General features: G+C 44.4%; 1 protein-coding gene across 1 annotated transcript; it reads right to left on the minus strand.

Moving 5' to 3' along the window:
* Positions 1 to 293: 293 nt before the first annotated feature.
* tnrc6ba (trinucleotide repeat containing adaptor 6Ba) lies at positions 294 to 16188 on the minus strand. The gene is made up of 22 exons (XM_086064484.1): positions 15766 to 16188; positions 14523 to 14613; positions 14016 to 14037; positions 13309 to 13746; positions 10384 to 13230; positions 10102 to 10263; positions 9759 to 9955; positions 9514 to 9585; positions 8798 to 8998; positions 8516 to 8635; positions 8244 to 8369; positions 7375 to 7548; positions 7190 to 7294; positions 6863 to 7067; positions 5578 to 5745; positions 5317 to 5463; positions 4817 to 4960; positions 3741 to 3830; positions 3458 to 3661; positions 3307 to 3374; positions 2657 to 2796; positions 294 to 2574 (listed from the first exon to the last, which is right to left on the minus strand). The coding sequence occupies exons 2-22, from the start codon at positions 14577 to 14579 to the stop codon at positions 2019 to 2021; spliced, it is 6243 nt and encodes a 2080-aa protein (XP_085920610.1). The 5' UTR covers positions 14580 to 14613; positions 15766 to 16188; the 3' UTR covers positions 294 to 2018.
* Between the last annotated feature and the right edge of the window lie 1393 nt (positions 16189 to 17581).

Here is a 17581-nt window from a genome sequence, read left to right on the forward strand (position 1 = left end):
CCCCCCCCCCAAAAAAAATAAATTGTTAGAAAAACAGCAGTCATAAAACAAAACAAAATAAGGTGGTAAATGGAAAAATCATACTGGCAAAAACTTTTTAAGAAAAACTAATGAACTCTAAAAGCATTGAGCTGTACAGACTGCACATAGCCAAAAATGCCTACTAACAAGCACACAGGGTTTAAAAAAATAAAAAGCCTCAATGGTAACTTGATACTTCATTCAAGCAACCCCCCCCCCAAAAAAAAAAACTACAAGATGAAAACCTTTGAAAAACGACAAAAGCAAAAGACCTCATTTGAACCTTTATTATCTTGTTCTTTTCCACTTTAAATTAATTTCCTCTCCTTTTTGTAACATCTGAAATAAATGAAACACCCTGAACAGGAGTGATAAAGACTGACTTAATTTAAATTGATACATAACATCCAAAACAAAAACAAAAAAAACAAACAGTAAAAGATAACAGCTACTGTCTTTAACGTGTCTGTAAAACACTGTTTCCAGCTGAGCTTGGTATGGTAGGATTTTGGGCATTTGAATAGAAATGCCTTCAGTTGGTTGCTTCGTCTTAAAAACAAATGATCATTAAATTGCATTTAATAAAGAAAAAAAAACATGGAAAAAAAAATGCTGCTAAAAAAACCAACAACTTAAGAGACATATACAATAGTGCCATTGTTTTTGAACTTTTCAGCTATCACAATGTCTGGTGGTCACGCACGCACGCACATCCCCCCCCCCCCCAAAAAAGCCAAGCTGTCAGATAAACATCTATTCACTTCCCTGACTGACGCAGGTAAGCGTTCAAAAGCAAGTGCACGCATACACGTTCGGATGAATCTCTCATGGACAAAAAAAAAAATACAACATTCAACATTTTAGCATTAACACACACACACACACCCGATACCGTCACTTTCTTCATCCTCCATTCGGTCATACCGTCAACGCTCCTGTCATGCACACACAAGGCAGGCAAGGAGGGCACCTTGAACAGCGAGTAAATAAGTGACCAAAGTCATCATTAACATCAGGACAATATATAATAACAACCAAGTTGATTTCTTTTGAGTAAGAAAACAAAAAATTACAATAGCGAGGTCAGTGTTTGAATGAGGAACAACGAAATCTCTACAAAGTTTCTCTTCAAACCGAGACAACTGATGTACATCCACAAGGAGATAAGAGTTTTGCTTGTCAAACGTTAAGAGCAGTGTGTAACTGGCGCGTGTGTGTGTGTTGTGAGGGCAGGTGGGCCAAGGCCACTGCTGATGTAACATTACAAGTCATCCTTTAAGGTCGGTGTCGAGTTGTGGAAGGATTTGTATTTTGATGAGTCAACAACAAACCCCAGAGGCATATAGTGCAAGTTTGGCTAATGTTGAGTTTTTTTCCTGTCTTTTTTTTTCTTCTTTTACCGTGGGCCCCGTGTTGATGGCATTTCCACCAAGGTAGAGGTGTCGGTATGGAGTAAAAACACTCCTCTGCTTCTCTAAAAAGGTCGCCACTGATCCAGTTGAAAGCGACAGCGAGGCACTGTCGTCCCCCGTCCTCCTCTCGTCACTTTCTAGCTTCCGAACATGAGAACTTAAGAGAAGTACACCGGGTCTAAGAAGGCTCAGTCTGCAAGTCGTCGACATTAAATACAAAAGATGAGGGGTGGGGAGGGTGGGGGGGGACAACCGTGGCACACAAAGAACAGCGAGAGCTAAACGCGTCGACATGTGGGACTCAGCTGAGCCCGTCTACAGTACATGCCTGAGTGATCGGGTCGTGGAGTAAAAAGACGGAACTACCCAGTTCAGTCCGAGAGTTCAACTCTCCCTCCCTCCCCCGCTTCAAGTTTCACTGTGGTCTTCATTTAACGTTGATGGATTTCATGTGTGAAATAAAGAATGTATTGCATGTAGCCTGTGTGACGGGCGACCAGTGTAGCTTCAATTCACATCATTTGTGTGGAAATAAATACAGCGTGACGTCATGACGATGATTTTCAACATGATCGCGTGTCACCTTCAGATGTCGGCGCCCCCTCCCAGAAGGTCCCCCGGCAGCAGCGAGGCCGGGCTGCCCATCTGATGGCGATCTTCAAGTGCTGGCGAACCCCACAGGCTACTACCGGGATACCCGGCCCCCCCCATACCACCCCACAGACCTTGCCTCCCCGCCTCCACCACCCCGGCGCCACCCACTCCGGCGCTGTTGCCGCTCCACTGGGTGAAGATGCCCAGGCCGGGCGCGGCGGGGGCCGACTGGTCCGATGAGCTGCCTGTGCCTTCCAGGCTCTGCCACGTGGATTCGGAATGCCCGGCTGCCACGAGTACGGCCGTCCCGGCTGTAGACCCGCCCTTTCCGCTTCCTCCCCCGCCGCCGCTTCCTCCCACTGCAGTGAGGTCACAGGTGGCCCCGCTACCGTTAGTCCCCACCGCAGAGGATGACGCAGGAGCGGTGCCAGACCCCGTGCCGGCGCCTCCGCTCCCCGAGCCTCCAGCCTGGGAATGTGCAATGTATCGGTCCACATCCTCCTCACTCACAAACTCGGCCAAGATGGTGGTGTTGCCCAGAACGCACCTGTTGCAAACAAAAACAGTCCATCGCAAACAACGCACACACATTTTGAAACTGAAACCTAAAGACCAATCTTTGGTCTTACATGTGGAGGGCACTCTGGGCTTTGGCTGCTTCCTGTTTGGAGCCGTAACGGATAAGTGCGCTGCCCTGGGTCAGGCCGAGGTGAAAGGTTAGCAGGGGGCCATGCTGCATGCAGATGGTTCGAAGCGTGGAGCCATCAATCTGAACAGAGGAAAAACAACAGGCAGTGAAGGTCAAGATGTGAATTTAAAAGGGGAAGTTAACCCCCACCCCAAAAAAAAATTCTTGACAATATGTTCTATTGCAGCCCCACTAGTCTAAATACAGTATTCTGCTTAATATTGCAAAATCCAGAAGGCGGCCATTTTGCCACTTGCTGTGGAATGAAAATGACATCAGAGTTGCTCGAGTCTCAGGTAACAACCAATCACAGCTCAGCTTCAGTAAACAGGTGAGCTGTGATTGGCCGTTGCCTGAGCAACTGAGATGTCATCTTCAGTCGACAGCAAGTGGCAAAATGGCCGCCCCCTGAGAGATGGATAAAAGCGGTTGGATTTAGCTTCATAACTCATATTCTACAAATGTAACAATCAGGTGTCATATTTAGACTAGCGAGGTCTCACATAAAATATTATTACCAAGAAATGTTTAAGGTTGACTTGATCTTTAAAGCATTTGTCTGACCACAACAGTCGGTGCTTGTGAGCATACCTGCGGTGTGAGATTGCTGAGCACCAACCAGCAACTTTCCCGAGAGCTGCCATCGCTCCACGCTGAGCCTTTAGAGAGACAAAGACAGCAGCAGGATAAGAAATAGACCTCGCCATGCAATATGACAGGACAAAAAGCCATTGGATCTTACCAGCGGTGCCTGAGCCGCTGCTCCATCCCCTGCCGGCCAGTCGAGGGGCACCGCCAGACCACGGGGTGGGCGAAATCTGCTTTTGACTGGCTAAGCCTGGAGGTGGGCGGGACAGCTGCGCCTGGCTGCTGCCGCGATTGGCTTTCCAGGACTTGTGCCCAATGGGCTCGGGGGGCCATCCGGTCTTATAGTCTGTGTACTTTGCTGTTAAAAAGGTAAGACGGAAAGGTGGCTGAAGATCTGAAAGGACTTTACCTCAGAGGGTGTGTGCGTTTGTGCTTACCTGAGTTGTGTGCGTTGTTAAGGGGATCTGAGGCACTGTAGGGCCAGGCACCAGGTGAAGGCAGTAAGGTGTTGAGGGGAGGGATGGAATCTGCAAAAAAACTCATGTTGGACTTGATTGTGTTGAATTTCATATTTTGGCTCATTAGCGGCAAGCTATTAAATAAACATGCAAACATATACAAACACAAAAAAACTTTGCATTACTCCCGATGGTACGACGGCGTATTAGGGCCAAGTATACTTTTTTTTTTTTTAGGAAGGGGGGTTAATATTCAGAGAAAAACTCACAAATTTACAAGAAATAAACTCACAAATTTAGGACTTTATAAAGTGGCATATTTGCAAGAAAAAAAACTAATGAGCTTGCAGAGATTTGCTAGGAAAAAAAAACTAGAAACTTGCGAGAAATACGTAGCGTATGACGAGTAAAGTTTAAGAAGAAATCGGTCTCCATCCTGCCTTTTCATTTTATAAAGAGCGTTCCATTAACCACCAACGAATCTTGACGTTAACTCCTGGTGGACAAAAGCCAGCACCTCGTCCAGACTATAGCTACGCTTCGTGTATTTCTTGCAAGTTTCTGAGTTTTTATCTCGCAAATTTCCAAGTTTATTTCTCATACATTTACGAGTTTTCTTTCTGCAAATTTACCACTTTAAATGTCGCAAATTTGAGAGTTTATTTCTTGTGAATTAATTTTTCTCTCTCGCAAATATACAACTTATCATGTCGCAATTCTGCAAGTTTATTTCTTGTAAATGTTTTTTCTAGCAAATATGCCACTTTAAAAAAAAAGTCACAAATTTGCATCTTTTTTTTAAATTTCTTGTGAATATGTGAGTTTGTTCTCTGAATATGACCCCCGTCCCCTAAAAATATACATATTTTTACATGGCCCTAATACGCTGTCGAACTATGGCGTTCCGTGCAGACATCTCAAAATAAGAACATCTTAATAAAAGCAGTGCCCTTATTTGACAAAATTTTGGATTTCGCAAAACACTGAAGAATGACCAGACTATTGGCTTAATGGAATTGCAAAATTAAAAAAACACAATAGCAGATGTTCAATACCAGTATTGTCTTGTAACAACTGGTGCTCAGTGTCATTGAGGCCGGGAGAGACGGCGTTTCCCATCATGCTCCCTGGCGTCATGTAGGGGTCCGATTCGGGGTCAACCCGATCGATTCCTTTCCAGGGAACACCAGGCTGAAATTCTTGAGGTAGAAGAAGAAGAAAATACGAGATCTTCATCAACAGTTGACATGCTAAATTACTTAAAAGAGGACAAATCATGCAAAAGTGAATCAAGTGTGAAATTATAAAAGTTTTTTTTTTTTTATTGTGTGAGTAAACAAAATTATTTAGATCATGGCCCAATGGTACGTCACACGTATATATTTGAAAAACAAAAAAAATCACAGATGGTAATTAAGACACCCGGCAACTGTTTTCATAATTTGTGGGGAAAAAATTGCATAATGTCTCTTTTAAAAACTCATATAGCGTCATCTCCACTAAGGCATGTCAAGTAATTAGTGTAAACAGGATTGCATAAAGCGTCATCACTTACCAGGGGGCCAACTGGCCGTAGTGGTGGGCTTGGTACTCATCTTGCCAGGGGTGCGATGCCAATTAGTGTTGCCTTGCGCATCTCCAACAATCATGTCGTACTGTGAGTAGGGTGAGCCCCCCGCCATCTTCATGGGGGTGACAGGACCTGCGCGGCAGTTTGTATCAATACCACAGCACAACAGATGGCTGAACAAATCGCTTCGTATGCAACAAGCACATGAGACTGTCATTCAGACTCCGCACCCTGCCCAAGTCTTACCATTTTTGTGGAATGCATTTTCAGATGAGGATGTGTCTGGGGAAGAGTGCCCCTCCATCATCCATTTGAAGCGGGATTGTTGACCTCCCATGTCCTTCATGCCTCCAGGCCCCCCCACCACAGAGCCACCCAGGTCCATACTTGTGAGGTTCATACCAGAACTAAAGCCTGTAGATAGATGGAGGTCATAACATGTGACGACTGTTTACAACAATTAACCCAAAACATAAATACAGTTACCCCCCCCACACACTACTGTATTTGCAAATAGGGGCAGACCTCTGCTATAAATATCACAAAAAAATAAAAATAAATCACAGTGTAAATAACAAACCCTAACCCCCGCCCTAAAATTGGTTTCAGGGTTTTTGCAGGTTTTTTTAATGCCGTTTTTAATACAACTTAAAACACACATAATTGTATAGCTGTTAATATATTACCCCTGTCAAACAATTACAATTTTTAATCATAATTCATTGTATGATTTCCATAGTTGACTTGCAATTAATCACACCTTATATTGGTTACAAATGTACAATAGTTTTTCATATTTGATATTTGATAACATAAATGTGGACAAATATGGTTGGTTACCAAATGCACATGTAGTTGTATATTTTAGTTCATTGATACAGTAAGTCTATATTAATTTATAATTGTAATGAAACACAAAACAAAACACAGTTCAAAGGAATGTGAAACATCGAGTAAGATTTATGTTGTGGTAATTTTCTGCCACTAGGTACCATTAATGTTTCATGTTGGACGTTGGCAACAGGAATAATACATTTTTCTTTTCAAATTCAGAGCAATTCGTATTTAAACATGAAGCAACTGGTGTACGCCAGGCCATTTTGTTCATTGTAAATTACAACCAGTCCCCACAAATATATATATATATATAAAAAAAAAAAATCACAATTATTACTGCAAAATTGTGTTATAGTGGCTCTTTTGCACAACGTTGTGTGTGAAACAAAGAATGAATTACAATGTTTCTACATCAATTGTATTTAAATTTGATTGCCTCTAGACATCGAATTCAATGTTTTTAATGCCATTTAAGCTAAATCAATTTAATGACTTAATACTTTTTTATGAGCTGCGGAAACCCAGTACTGTAATTGCCTGTAGCTACCACATGATATTGGCACAGCACTGCTTTTGTCTCAATGAAGATTCTCCACCAAAGAAAAAGCGATTAGGCAAATTCTCAAATACCAAACCGCAAATACGCAGGGATTCACTGTATCGAGACATGGCCCAAACGACAAGGTCGACTCACTAGAGTAGGGTCCAAGCGTTTTCTGATGCAGGTCAGCCACAGATCCTGCCAGGCCCTGGTGGGGCAAGGAGTCAGCCCCGTGTAATTTGGCACCACTTCCACTATGATGGGAGGGAGAGAGCTTCATGCTGCCACCTAAACTTCCGACCTGCTGCTGCTGCTGCTGCTGGCGTTGTTGCTGGAGTACTGCCATGATCCTGGCCAACTGCCAAGGCGCACAAACAAACAACAATAAAATATAAACACAAGTCAAGTAAAGAAGAAAGCCAGAACCAGATTTTGTCAATAAATGTCCTCACAATAGCTGCAAAACGTATGTGTGTGTACCTGTTGAGGGTCAGCTTGCTGCCGCACATTCGGGTTGAACTTTCTCTGGTTTTGCAGAAGCTGCTGTTGTGGCTGCTGTTGTTGCTGGAGGAGGAGCTGACAAGCCTAACACAAACATGATACAGATTTTTAAACCTCTGCACTGCCAAACATTATCAACAATGTCTTTCTGTTCTCGTTCTTACCAACTGAAACTGGATGTGCGGTGGGTAGATGCTGCTGAGCATGGCTATATGCTGGGGGGACAGCTGTGGAGGGAACACGCCGCCGCCGCCGACTCCTGCCACTCCTCCCACGCCGCCAACACCCCCCACGCTCCCGCTGGGAGGGGGCATCTGCTTCAGCATGGAGCCTGGCACCTGAGGGGAAAGACACAATGTTACGGGTTTCCGCAGTCGCGCTTCACTACTGAAACCAATGGCAACCATGTTAGCTTACTGATGAACATTGTTTCTCTTTGCTGTTCTCATTAGTTTGTGATAAATAAGTCAATTCAGTTAATGAGTTCAATTCTCCACAAACAAGTGGTCAGGGTTGTTTTGAAGAGTGATTATGTAATCTTATCTGATTAGTTTGGTTTTGTGTTAGAAAAATAATAAAATTATTGCATATTCGGCCCTGTCATTTCCCAATTTTTTCCATCAAATTACTACAGAAGAGGATTGGGCCAGTGAAGAGAAGAAGGGAAAAAAACAGGATTCTCACTTTATTCTCTGAATTCTGACCATAAAGAGAGAATTCTGACTTTGTGACATAGAGCTATGAATTGTGGAGGGAAGTCAGAAAGTCAGAATTCTGAAAATAAAGTCAGAATTTTCACTTTAAAGTTAGAATTCTGAGGATAAAGTCAGACTCCTGCCAACTTTTTTTTTCCTTTTCACTGACCCTAATCCTCTTTTGTAAATTACTGTCATGGCTAAATTAATAATGGAAAAAAAACCAGGCTTAATTGTGATGTGATTTTTCCAATGCATAATCAAAATAAATGTTGCGTCTTTTATACGAAGGAGTCTTATAAGTGGAAACGGTATCTGCTGGAAATACACAAGAGCACCTGAGGTGACAGGAACTGATGAGGCACTTGTGCTCGTATCCCTGGGGACTGGTTCATGGGTGGAACATTGGGCTGGTGTCTGGGCTGAGACATCCCTCCACTACTGCCAAGGAGACTGTGGCCACCCTGTGATCCAATATGAACAATTACATTTAACAGAGAGCATTGACGCGTTGGAAGTGAATTTGCGCGTTTACCTTGTGAACACAGAAAGCTACACAGAACCGAGTCTAAGGATGGGAGGACAGATACAAGAGGAGCAGATATCTTACTTGTCTAAAGGGGATAGTGTGATTGAAGAGGGAATGGGGCTTGTAGGCAGTGGGTGGTGAGAACAGAGAGCAAGGACCGTCCTCCCCAAGGTACCCATCCTGATTGTTCAAAAGCAAGGTCTGCCCAAGGGACAGCCAAGGGGGAACGCATTTGAGTGGCACAGGGGACAGGGGAAGAGTGAGACAAGGAGGGAACGGAGGAAAAGGGGTACCATCACATGAGGAAGAAAAGACTATGTGTAAAATAATGATTCTGATCTCATTACAGACATGAGGACATACCTTGTCGTAAAAAGAAACAGGATCCCCAGGCGTTGCCTCTTTGGAAACGGGTGAACGATAAGCCATGCTGCCTCCCCCTCTTCCTTTCCTCATGTCTCCATTGTAATCCATCATTCCCATGGCTCTTTTGTCCATTTCCATCTTCTTCTCCTGGAGAGTGCCTGGAGCCAGGTCAATGTTCAGACCGCTCGGATCGTCGTTCTGTCCAACACAAAAGGATAGCATAAATGATCATCTGTTAAGTGTCTTTATATTTTGAGTGAAAGGTGATACAGGATATAAAATGTCTTTACATCCCGGTTGGCAAGTTTTTGGGGATATAAAAACAATGACACTTAAATTAAAACAGTAGCTTTTTCCACTTTTAATATAACGTGTACAACTATGTTAAAAAGAAAGCTTTTAGAAGGTGAAAGTAAAAATAAACAACTGATATATGGTGGTTCCACCGGTGTACACAACCTCTTGTATCTGAGGATCGGGCTGTGCTCAGAATTAACCAATCACATTCAAGCTCATGTCAAATGAGTCAACACATATCGATGACTATTTTTGTGCTTATAAATAACTTCAAATAATGTTCAGTTATTCTAGTAAACGTTTCCTGACATATTGTTAGTCACATCCGACATGGCCCGCTAGATTAGAACATCTTTTACAATGGGGCACCTTTTAAGTCAAGGTATCATCGTGTGTGTGTTTCAAAAATGCCTTACCAGAAGCCCCATATTAGAGAATTGTCTGTTGATTGGGCTCATCCAGGAATCTCCGCCAACCTTGAGCGGACCCTGAATAGGAATGGGTTAAATGTGAGCAGGATTAAAGATGGATAGCTGGATCGAGTTCAAAGAAACACAAAGGGTGTGCAGTTCTCTTAAAAGTACAACTTAACCATTAACACGATGAGAAAAATCTACCCAAGACAGTGACTTCAAATTGATGAGATAAATGTTCTACCCACCTTGTTGCTAGGCTTCTTGACATTGTGGCTCTGTCCCCAGCCGCCATTGCTACCCTGTCCCCAAGATGACCCACTACCCTGGGAGCCGGTGCTGTTCCACATGCTCCCGCCCTCCTCTTCATCCTCCCAGCTCGAGTGACGTGAAGCTGTCACGGAGCCCTCTTTGTCCCCCCAGCTGTCTTGCATAGACTTTGATCCTGTTGGAGAAGTTTAGTATTGCTGTCACATTGCAACAGTATAATACAGGTTTACTGCTTAAGCACTACGCCCATGTGGTAGTGAAGTATTAACATCTGTACCCAAAATCACATTTTGTCTATCACTATACTGTGTACATTCTAACCAGATTTGATAGGATTGGATGGAGGGTTTCCCCAGCCAGTTTTCCCTCCAGCATCACCAGGTTCTCCCCATCCAGAAGGTGCATCTGCAGGTTTTCCCCAAGCAGCTGTGCCATTGTCCATTGTGGGACTAGCTGGAGGTGTACCACCCCAACCCGAGGTACCTGCAGACACACACACAGGCAACTCGCTTGGACTCTTACAAACATAGCAGTTGTGGCCAACTTCAGTTGATTGTCATCATGATCATCCTGTTTACAAGAAGAAAGTTGCTGGTGTCTCACCCATTGGAGAGGGCTTTCCTTGTCCATGACTAGTGTTGAAGTCCCTGCTGGCTCCAGGTCCTGCAGCAGGTCTATTAAGCTGCTGTGCTGGAGGTGGAGGTGGAGGTCCCTGTTGTTGAGTTTGACCCTGACCGTGTGGCTGTTGACCAGCAGGGGCGCTGTTCTTATCCCACAGATTAACCGGCTTGTAGTTGTAATGGGTTGGGTCTCCCCATGCTGATGTTCCATCGTCTATCTCATTTTTCCTGCTTAAAGATTGCGGGGACGGATCCTCCCAACCACTTGGTTCAGATCCACTTCCACCTGATCCGTGACCAGCAGGGATAGGCCCTGAGGTCCAGCCTGAGCTTTGGTTCTGGGCTTGGGAGATTGGTTTTCTCCCACCACCCCCTTGCATAGCCCCTTGGTCCAATGCTTGCTGCAGATGTGGAGGCTGATTGCGGGGTTGTGATTGTTGCTGCTGCAGTTGTGCCTGTAGGCCTGTGATGGGGCCTGACTGGCTGTTTGGCATCTGGTGCATTTTGTTTCCTCCACTCCAACTTTGATGGGGCTTGGACCCACTGATTCCAACTGCTCCACTCCCTCCCGCCCCTGTGCCCCCTGCCCCCCAGGATCTCTGTGGAGCATCCTCGTCCCTTCCCCAACCGCCTGCACCTGAATCCCCACCTGAATTCCTTCCTCCATTCTTCGGTTTGTCTTCCCATCCTGCCCCGCTATTTGATTTGGACTCCTGCTCACCCCAGTCCCTACCTGCCCCAACCTTCTGCCCTGAGCCCCACCCACTCCCTCGTCCTTCCCCACCCATTTCTTTCCACCCTACTGCTCCCCTCTCATCATTTCCTCCCCAGCCTGGACTCACAAGGTTACCTTGTTGCCCCAGACCACCCCAGCTGCCCCCATTTCCTCTATTGGTTCTCCATTCTTCGTTACCCCACCCTTTGGTCTCCTGATTATCCGCAACACCCCAGCCAGTGGCCTTTCCTTGTTGGTTTTGACCAAGTGAGCCTGAAGCACCACCAGTACCGGCTGAGATCCCTGGACCAGATTGCGAGACGCCGAGATTACTCATGCTGGGGCCGGAAGGTGGTGGGGCTCTCCCAGATAAAGAGGCCCCACCACTGCTACTGCTGCTGCTGCTGGTCTCCCAGCCCTCCCCAGAGGAGCCAGCAGAGGAAAGCACGGGAGGGTGGACCCCTGGTCCATTAGAATCACTAATTCTGGGTCCAGAAGAATACTGAGAAGAATTTCCCGGATGTTTTGAAGAGGTTGACGTGAGTGCGCTCTTATTGTGTTCTGCTTGATTACCAAAATCCCAAGCTGTGTTTTGTCTGATCTGCGTTTGGCCCCAGCCTGTGTTTGATAGTACCCGTGGATCAAGATCGGGACGGCTGAGCAGGTTCTGTAAGGCAGCTTCAGTATCGGGTGGCTGACGCCAGGGTCGACTGGCATTAGGTTCCCTTTCACATCTGGAATTCCCACCACTGGATAAAGATCCCCCCCGTGCTCCGTGTCCTCCCTCACTCCATTCCCCCGTTTCTCCATCTCCCTTCTGATTGTCCCAAGCTCTGTTCATAGCAGTTGAGGTGGCAGGAGGATTGCCAGCTGTGCTGCATCCGCTACTGCTGCTGTTACTGCTGCAGGCTCCTCCCATGACTTCTCCAGGATTAGCTCCAGCAGTGCTGGAGGAACTCCCACCCCAGTCAACACTAGACACCCCTTTTTCCACTCCAATTCCTGATGTCCCCCACCCTCCCTGAGATACCCCAGTTTGACTATCATTTGCCCCATTTCCAGCACTACCCCAAGTATTAATCCCACTAGAGGACCCCGGATAACCCCAACCCGAGGACCCATTATCCCCCTCAGCAGCTCTGTATGGCCCCATGCCACCCTCTCTGCCCTCCCATCCATCAGTTCTTGAAGCACCCGTTTTGGATTTAGATACAGGGTATGAGGGTTGGCCTCTCCACGAGGAAGAAAGATTGTGGTCTCCGCCACCTCCCATTCCTCCCGCAACTCCTTCCTCTCCTGCAATTTTTGGTCCCGCTGATTCACTATCCCACTTCCCCCCAGCCATCTCTCTGTCTCTAGATTGCATTTGGTGAAGTTGGTGCTGATGAGTGCTTGATTGATTCACAGACAAAGCTTGGTGACCCGCTAGCACCCCGACTGCCCCAGCCTTTAGCCCTACGGAAGCAGAGTTGTTGGCAGATAAAGTCCCTCCAGGGCCCTGGTGATGAAAGGACGATGGACCCCCTTCCACTACACCGCCGGGCCCATCCTGTTGCACCAAGGCAGGCCAGGCTGAAGGGTTGGCATTTGGATTAAAGTTGGCACCCGCAATCCCACTGCTGCCATCGACGAGGCCACTGGCATCATGGCTGCCTGGCACAGCGGCGGCTTTGGAAACTGAAGAGGACTGCTGTGATACAGGCCCGGCTGAAGCTACTGCATTTCCTCCTCCAAGAGGGCCCTGGGCGGCAGCCGTCCCCCATGCCACACTACTGGACGACTGCATACATTCATTGGGCAAAGAGAACAAGGAAGTGGATGAGGATTGGTTGCCAGAGGCACTAATGCTGTTCACAGGCATCCCGTTGTTGCTGTTGCTGCTTCCGCCACCACCGCCTCCAGCCACAGTGAAAGAAGCTCCTCCTCCATCACTTCCAGCGATGCTGGGCCACTCTTCCAGGTCGTTCCCATCTACAATCACCTTCTCCCTGCCCTGAGAGGAGGCCTGGCTGCCTAAGCTTGTGCCCCACATGGAATTTGCATAATTAGAAGTAGTGGTAGAAGCAGCAACTGATGATGAGGTGAGGGCCAATGAGGAGGTAGCTGCACCAGAATCTGAAATGATTAGAGACTTACTTGTAAAAGGGACTTTCACACATTGATCAATTTCCAATCAAACAGAGTAACTCATACCTGAGCCAGCAGCTATGTTTGCATTGGGGGGCTCCCCTCCTCCTCCCCCTCCAAGCAGCATGGAGGACAGTGGCGGCTGACCCCTTTTCAGTAGCACTTTATGGTCCTGCTGGCAGCGGAATCTCGGCGGCACTTCTCTCGGCATATAGCGAGCTTGCTGCTGAGGCGCCTGGGCCACACCTCCGCTACTTGTATTCCCGTTCCCTGTAACACTTGTGCCGCCTGTGGCAGAGGAAGAACTGGCGCTGGAGGTGGGCTGTCCGTTGGCCACAGCAAGGCGCTTGGCATTGTTACCACCCTGTGACTGGGCGGCAGCACTGCCAGGGCCTGAAGTGGCTGGGGATGGGGATGCAGAGGGGGTGGGTCCAGGGCTGGGGGAGGCAGAGCTGCTCTGAGTTGCAGGAGGATGGGCAGATGCCTGCTTGGTCAATTCTAGCACTGGATGACAATGCAGGGAGTAGGAAAGAGGCAATATGAACAGTTAATGATCAAGGTACGCTTGTCAAATCTTAACACAAAATACAAGATACAAAACAAGTACACAATTTTTTTTTTTAACCAACTTGCACATTTCCAAACATAAAAGAAACACCTAAGATCAGACTAATAATATAAATAAAAGGTAGTTGAAAGAAGGAAGATAGAGGGCAAATTAGTTTTTTTTTTATATCAAAGCAATTCAACTTTAACATTATTGTATATCTTACCTTTGTTTTTTTGTTCTGTAACCTAAAATGAAAAGGACAAAACAGTTATTATGCAATCCTTCCATTAATTTGCAACTGGTGCCATGATTAAAACCCAATTCACTCATTCAAGTCATGATGAGGCTAATTATTTGTTTGAGTTTGACGCGACTAAAACCAAAGAAGCCCACATTAGTAACAGAAGAAAATAATGTCAAACACATTAAGTCACAGTAAAAATCTGTCTTTGGACACAGCTTATATTTTACGACGCATAGATTCATTTAAGATCATCCATGCCCGGTACCTGTAAAAAATATACACAACTCAACCAAATGAGACAGACCCTTGCAGGTCAAAAGGCAAGTTTCACATTAGATTCCATACAGTGCAAGATTAGGCAGCAAACTCTAAATACACACGAAATGTTTTATTTGACGATGGCACTTCTATAAGCAATAATGCTACTACGTGACTGTCAGAAATGTTGTGATCAATACATAACAAACACATTGAACATCAATGTACCTTCTGAGAGGCTTCCCTTTTCCTTTTTTCTTCTTTTTTCCTTTTCTTGTCTTCCATGAACTACTGCTCCAGTCGTGATACTCCTTTTCTTCTGTAGGATATTTAAAAATACAATAATTATTTGGTTACATTTTGGAGTTGAGCCATGGGAGACCACATACATGTGTAAAGCATCGCATACAGGGGGGATTTAAAGGATAAATGAGCCATCAGGTAGCAGAGCTAAGAATAATGCTTTACATTGAGGCCGCCAACACTAATTATTATCCTCCCCAAAAGCACATACAGTAGCGTAAGCTGATCCCACTTTTAAGTTCAACCAGTTGAGAGGGAGTCTGTAGAGTCAGTCATCTTGTCAGATGTGCTTTTGTCTTCTTCAGGGTGCATTAATATTCCATAGCAGCTGACACTACAGTGTGAGTTCAACACCAGAACACCAAATAACACCAGGGATGGTACAGTGCTATAACAACAGTAAATAGGACAAATGCCAACACAAACGCCAATGGCCATTTCTAACAATGCTTGCAATTCACTGTAAGCATTCCTCACACTCCTAGAAGCCAGGAATACTGTATGTATAGAAATTGCTCATATACCAATACCACAAAAAAACCTATGTTGGTTATAAAACCGAATTGTCTCCAATCACTACTGTACTGTATTACATAAAATATGATGCAGCATTATCTGTTAACCTTCCAGTCATTGTGGCATGAGCAGCTTGCTAATGTCACAAAGCTACGTTTTCGGAACGATTGTGCTGGGAAGACGGAGAAAAAATATTTAGAGTTAATGAATGTCGATGAACCTCAACAAACCATAATATGAAGTGGATGACGTGATGTTTATGTGCCTTTACAGGTTTAAGCAAGCCATAGTGTATGCTCTTCCGCTGGTGGCTAACAGGAGTGGGTGGAATTTTCTGAACTACACTCAAAACCGAAAAAAACACATTTATCATTTGTCACCTATCTAAATAAAGTAGCTGGTCTTTGTTGTGTAAACAAACTGTCTTTCTATTAAGTGCGCTGATTAATGAAGCAAATATTGACCTCTGAATATGAAAACAGAGCTAATGTTACCCATTGACAGCTACAAGTAGCTCAGGCTAATAGCATTAGCGTTAGCACAAAATGAGAAACATCGCACACCCTATTAAGACAACGTTGCGTTTAGCGAATTTGCATTTGCATGCATGAAACGTAACAGTATAACGGCCAAGAGGCATTGCTGTACTCACCTTAGCAATCACATATGAAGAAAAGCTAGCGTGCTAACTAGCTAAAGTGCTTCAGTGCGTTTTTTCTTTTTAGCTTTCTGAGGCATTCGTCGAAGCTACAAGAACAGCGACGCCTGAGCGGATACGTCAAATAAGTGAACTATAATGAAAACACACGCGCAACACGCCACAGGCTAGCAAAGAAATACTATGGTTGCTGCCGTGTAAAGCAAAATATGCAGAAATGTTCAATTTCAAAGCGCTGTGGAGTCAGTCGGTAGACGGGCGGCCATTTTGCTGCTCAGCATGAAGAGTCTCCAATGGCCAGCAGCCAGTGGCAGCTGCGTGGAAGCGCTCTGACTGGCTGCCTGGAATCGGGAGGGATGCATAAAAAAAACAAAAGATTTTTGACCTTCATAAACTTCCAGACACTTGCTGAAACAAAGATCACATTTTTTCTTGTAGGGGCCGCGAGGAGGGAAAACCTACAGGCTTTCTGGAGGAGAGGTTGAGGAGGTACTGTGCAGGAAAGAGGCAGAGGTGATAAAGTACTCCAGTAAAAGTACAGATACAGAAACAGTACATTAGCTGCAAATGTTAAAAATTACAAATGCATTTTTATTGCCAATTATGGGTATTTTTTTCCCATATAATTTGATCAATATAGCCTCGTATAGACATACCCCACTGAGTTTCATATTGAAAATCAATTAATTTAAATAATTAACAGTTGTTGTTCCACATTTTTAATGCCAGGATTTACCGCCATGGCATTTCATGATTTACATGTGGTTTCTGAAGATGCTAGCTGCATTTTTGGATATACAGTACATATATTGCTTAATATGCATTTTAAATGGAAACAAACATAAAAGCATCTAGTGTTTTAAGAGTTCCTCTTTATTGTACTTTTACAAATGGTCAATAAGTCAATCAAGCTGTCTTTACTTTTAATGCCACTGGAGGGAGCCCATTATGTTTTTATCCCAAAGGATCTGTTATTTGATGTGCCAGGACGTGAGATACCAAATTTGCGAAAATGTCATAATAGCATGTATTTAATGTTATTAGGAATATATCAAGGATATATAAGGTTTGACGGGTAGTTTCTTTTATACACTTGTATCGAGAGTTTGAAGGGCAGCACATAAATTGTGCAACTCACAATGTTGCAAGGAAGCTGTTTTTGCTTCTACTAGTATACACTTTTGTCTTAACTTTTACGCAAGAAGTTTATTTTAGTGGGCAACCATATCTGTTCTGTCAATGAATTTTACAAGTAAATCTACGGCAACGTTAAAGTCATTATAATCGATTATGATTTTTTATACACAAACATTTGTGTCTTTTTATTTGAGTATAGTACAATTCTGAACATTTAATTCACTGGAAATTATAACTAGATAATAATTTAGAAGATTTTGTGCTCATACGTGAGCAAGTTTGATTAATTTTGTGTGTCAGTCGTATTGATCACTATCACCCACTAGGGGGCGCAATCTTACAAAAATACACTAAGAATTTGCAATCAGTTTGCTTTACGGATGCTGTACCATGGAAATAAATCATCTTCTACATCCACTCATCCATTTCCTTGATTTTTTTTCTGTGTTATTATTATTATTACCACCTGTCTTTATAGAATGATGATGTGATATCTGTGAATAGTTGTTGCCCTGCAATTGGCTGGTGACCACGCAGTCCAGGATGTAGTCCATCTTCTTACCCAAATATATATATATATTTTTTTTTGTAATATGAGGCTACATCAAACAATACAATTGTTAAAATCATTACTTTCTTAAATCTGTGTGATTTGACATGTAATATTGCAGCT

This window comes from Leptonotus elevatus, chromosome 20 (assembly GCF_054856555.1).
Source record: "Leptonotus elevatus isolate MCC_2025b chromosome 20, RoL_Lele_1.0, whole genome shotgun sequence".
Lineage (NCBI taxonomy): Eukaryota > Metazoa > Chordata > Actinopteri > Syngnathiformes > Syngnathidae > Leptonotus > Leptonotus elevatus.

Bases quoted from the DNA above. Each gene is read 5' to 3' on its own strand.
- tnrc6ba (XM_086064484.1), bottom strand. From the start codon at position 14,579: ATGGAAGACAAGAAAAGGAAAAAAGAAGAAAAAAGGAAAAGGGAAGCC. The intron at 14,038-14,522 runs GTACATTGATGT...TTTTCATTTTAG, and splicing joins AAAGGGAAGCCTCTCAGAAG to GTTACAGAACAAAAAAACAA. The intron at 10,264-10,383 runs GTGAGACACCAG...GTGTGTCTGCAG, and splicing joins AGGAAAGCCCTCTCCAATGG to GTACCTCGGGTTGGGGTGGT.